The sequence below is a fragment of the Sorex araneus genome, chromosome 5, assembly GCF_027595985.1.
Source record: "Sorex araneus isolate mSorAra2 chromosome 5, mSorAra2.pri, whole genome shotgun sequence".
NCBI lineage: Eukaryota > Metazoa > Chordata > Mammalia > Eulipotyphla > Soricidae > Sorex > Sorex araneus.
Genome location: NC_073306.1, coordinates 98033556 through 98037448, shown reverse-complemented (window position 1 = coordinate 98037448; position 3893 = coordinate 98033556). Strand labels below are relative to the sequence as shown.

General features: G+C 48.2%; 1 protein-coding gene across 2 annotated transcripts; it reads left to right on the top strand.

Moving 5' to 3' along the window:
- Positions 1–1742: 1742 nt before the first annotated feature.
- UBB (ubiquitin B) lies at positions 1743–3642 on the top strand. 2 transcript variants are annotated; one of them, XM_055140429.1, is made up of 2 exons: positions 1743–1899; positions 2795–3642. In XM_055140429.1, exon 2 carries the CDS (start codon positions 2801–2803, stop codon positions 3488–3490), a length of 690 nt encoding a protein of 229 aa, XP_054996404.1. In that variant the 5' UTR covers positions 1743–1899; positions 2795–2800; the 3' UTR covers positions 3491–3642. The 2 variants fall into 2 exon arrangements, with proteins under 2 accessions (XP_054996404.1, XP_054996405.1); XM_055140430.1 differs by having other exon boundaries at positions 1809–1964.
- The last annotated feature ends 251 nt before the right edge of the window (positions 3643–3893 follow it).

The window sequence follows — 3893 nt, the reverse complement described above, 5'->3', positions numbered from 1 at the left end:
ATACTGTATTTTTGGTATTTTGTCATTTTGTTTTTTATTTACAAATGACCTTTTACAATTTATTACCAGAAATAATTATCACTAGAAAGTTTCTTTATAAACATTATAAAAATTTAATCTTGTTTATTGTATGTACAGCACACACATTCCTTTAGACAACATTTAGCTCTGTTCAAGTTACCAAATGATCTACTTTGGGGAAACATTAAACTAGGAAGTTATGTGACTAACAGTTCTGGCAAGTGCTAGAACATTCAGCAAAGTCACCGTCCAGTCAGGCAATCTCTATCTAGATCATTCCACCCGTCAACATGACCTCGGGGAACTGCCAGATGGAGAAACAGGCTCAGACTCATGACTGGGAGAGAAAAATAAAAATTCATACTTTGTAAAATAAACATTAAATCAGCTACCTCCCAGCCCCAACATATCTTAACAAAATGGTTTATGACTTGGTATTATTCAATTAACCTGATTTGGGTAAATTTTATCTAATTTACAAGTTTCGGTGTTGTTATTAGATATTTTATCTAATTATCAGGTCAAACGTTCCAATTTCTAGATGGCACTTAGAAACGTTTAGGTTTAGTGACTAACGACCTTTTGAAAGAGCTATCTCGCTAATTTATCGTATTTATTGGCAAATCTGGACAGGTCTGCGTGCTTATTTACGTCACGTCGATGACTCGGACTCGAACAGCGCCGCGGCACCCGGACAGCCCTCCCCACCCAACTCACGGTCCCGGCATCAGTCTCTTCTAGACCGACCAGCCTCGCCCTTAAGTGCTGGAAAAACAGCTCAGGGGGCCCACAGGGTTAACCCCGTTCCTGCCTGTACCCAAAACGAACGTTTGAACGGGAACGTTACTGTCTTGCACGTGAATTACCTCTCTGGAAACCGGCCTTCGCCGCAGTCATCCGTATTTCTTTTTCCCCTTTCATGGCTCAGAGACGGAGCCAGGAACGGATTGGCTGGGTATCGCCAGAACTAGCGCCTCTTCGGGACCCCCGGCGCGTCACGGGCTGGAGCCCGTAGGCAGCGGACCCTAGCCCAGAGTCGACATTTACAAACTCCCTTACGAGCCCATTTAAAAAATCGAATTAAAAATGCAGTGTTCGAGCTGTAAAGGAGCGCCATCAGGCTCCAACAGCCTGTCTAACCACTACTAAGATGTAAAACGGCCAGTGCTGGGGCGGCGGCGGTGAGGAGCGCTGCTCTGGCTCCCACGGACCTCCCCACCAGGACAGAGGTCTACGACCCAGGAATAAGCTATGCGGGGAATCGCGGCTCTGCAGCTGTAGAATAGGACCCCTCCCCCACCAGAGACCGGAAGCGCCCCCATTTCCCAGAGGCGCGCCTCTGCTCTGGGGCGCAGGCGCACTCCGTTCCTTAGCAACATCAGCGCGAAAGGCCTCTAGCAGCGAGCCCAGCAACAACAAATCTCGGAGTCCCGGCCAATCAACGCCAGCCTCCCCTCACCCAGTTCACCAATCAGCATCGGCGCCGTAAGGAAGTTACCAGAGCTTTCAAGGAAGGGCCCCTTAACGAGAATTCATCCGCCTAAAAATTTTCCCTTCTTTTCTTAGCAGATAGAAAGGATCACCCTGGGATGGAAGAGATATTATATATTAGAATTATTTTTATCTGTTCTGAGGAATTTGGTATTTAATTGAAGGGCCAAACTACGCCTCAGTAAGTGTGGCCGGGGGAACTATTTTTAGTGGCGTACGAACACTATGGCTACGTAGAAGTGATATGTGACGTAACAGACGTTGTATAAATAACCGCGCCGCGGCGCTGAGGCGGTCAGAGGCGACTGGCGTAGGAGGTTGCTGTCGTCTCTTTCTTGTTGAATTGTCGTGATTGGAACTTCGCGTAATCTTCGCTTTCGCTGACAGGTACTGGGCTAAGACCTCCTGAGGTATCAGAAGGTGGAATCAGGACACCGTGTGGCTTCCGTGTGGTGGGTTTCTGAGCTTGGTTCTGAGGATAAGGGTGGGGGAGGGGAGAAGAAGGTGACGCGGCGCCCGGCCTTTCCGGAAGAAGGGGCTGAGGGGGCCGGCCTTGTTTTACGTGTGGGGAGCGGGGCGGTTGGCGCGCGCGCGCGCACACCGACGGAGACTAACGGACATTTAACCGATGGAGAGTCCATCGCGTCGGCTTCAGAGGGGGAAGGCGGAAAAGAGGTTGGTAGTGTGGCTTATCAGGGCCCCAGTGTCTGGCTCATCGTGAGGAAGATGCCCTACTAGTTTAAACGAGAATTTTCCTTTTCAACGAATCACGCAGCAGTTTTATTTCGGCGGGCATCAGAGGAGCGTTTTCATTTGATGTAAATGAGCGTTTTGGGGAACAGTGAGATACCTGAAACCGTTTAGGGAGAGGTGGCAGGGTAAGAAATAACCTGAGTCAGCTTATTTTTAATCACCAGTCTATTTGAGTTGAATCTTTGAAGAAATAACCAGTGAATGATTAGTAAAAATACGGTAAGGTTTCTAGTAATGTCAACTTCGTCAAAGCCATTTTATTTTATTTATTTATTTATTTTTTTGCTTTTTGGGTCAGACCTGGCAATGTACAGGGGTTACTCCTGGCTTTGCACTCAGGAGTTATTCCTGGCGGTGCTCAGGGGACCATATGGGATGCTGGGAATCGAACCCGGGTCGGCCGCGTGCAAGGCAAACGCCCTACTGTGCTATTGCTCCAGCCCCCGTCAAAGCCATTTTAAATGGTTGCTAGAGGAGTTGATTAGATACTGTATTTAAAAGGGTATACTTTATTTTTAAAATTCCACAGGTCAAAATGCAGATTTTCGTGAAGACCCTGACCGGCAAGACCATCACCCTGGAGGTGGAGCCCAGCGACACCATCGAAAATGTGAAGGCCAAGATCCAGGATAAGGAAGGCATCCCCCCTGACCAGCAGAGGCTCATCTTTGCCGGCAAGCAGCTGGAAGATGGCCGCACTCTTTCTGACTACAACATTCAGAAAGAGTCGACCCTGCATCTTGTCCTGCGTCTGAGGGGAGGCATGCAGATCTTCGTGAAGACCCTGACCGGCAAGACCATCACCCTGGAGGTGGAGCCCAGTGACACCATCGAGAATGTGAAGGCCAAGATCCAGGATAAGGAAGGCATCCCCCCTGACCAGCAGAGGCTCATCTTTGCTGGCAAGCAGCTGGAAGACGGCCGCACTCTTTCTGACTACAACATTCAGAAAGAGTCGACCCTGCATCTTGTCCTGCGTCTGAGGGGAGGCATGCAGATCTTCGTGAAGACCCTGACCGGCAAGACCATCACTCTGGAGGTGGAGCCCAGTGACACCATCGAGAATGTGAAGGCCAAGATCCAGGATAAGGAAGGCATCCCCCCTGACCAGCAGAGGCTCATCTTTGCCGGCAAGCAGCTGGAAGACGGCCGCACTCTTTCTGACTACAACATTCAGAAAGAGTCGACCCTGCATCTTGTCCTGCGTCTCAGGGGTGGCTGCTAATTAATTTTTGGTCATGCATTTTTAGTGCCCAGTAATGGCATTACTCTGCATTCTAGCCATACTTAAATGTTTCAATTTAAGTTTAGAAGTTAACCAATTTCAGTAGTAGCTGAACCTGTTCAAAATGTTAATAAAGGTTTTGTTGCATGATAGCATATTTGGTTTATGTCTATCACAGTATGATAGGGAGGACTCCTACCTAACTGGTTAAAGTGGTGGTCAGTAAATGGTCGGGTGTGCTAAGGTGTCAATACTGCTGGTGTAATATACAAGTTAGGATTCTGGTGTAATGGCAAACAGTTTAGGAAGTGTAGCACTTAAAAGGGTGTCATAGATCAGCATTTCTCAACTGGAGGCCGTATGAGTCCCCAGAATATTTAAGTGGGCCAATTGTGTAAAGGGT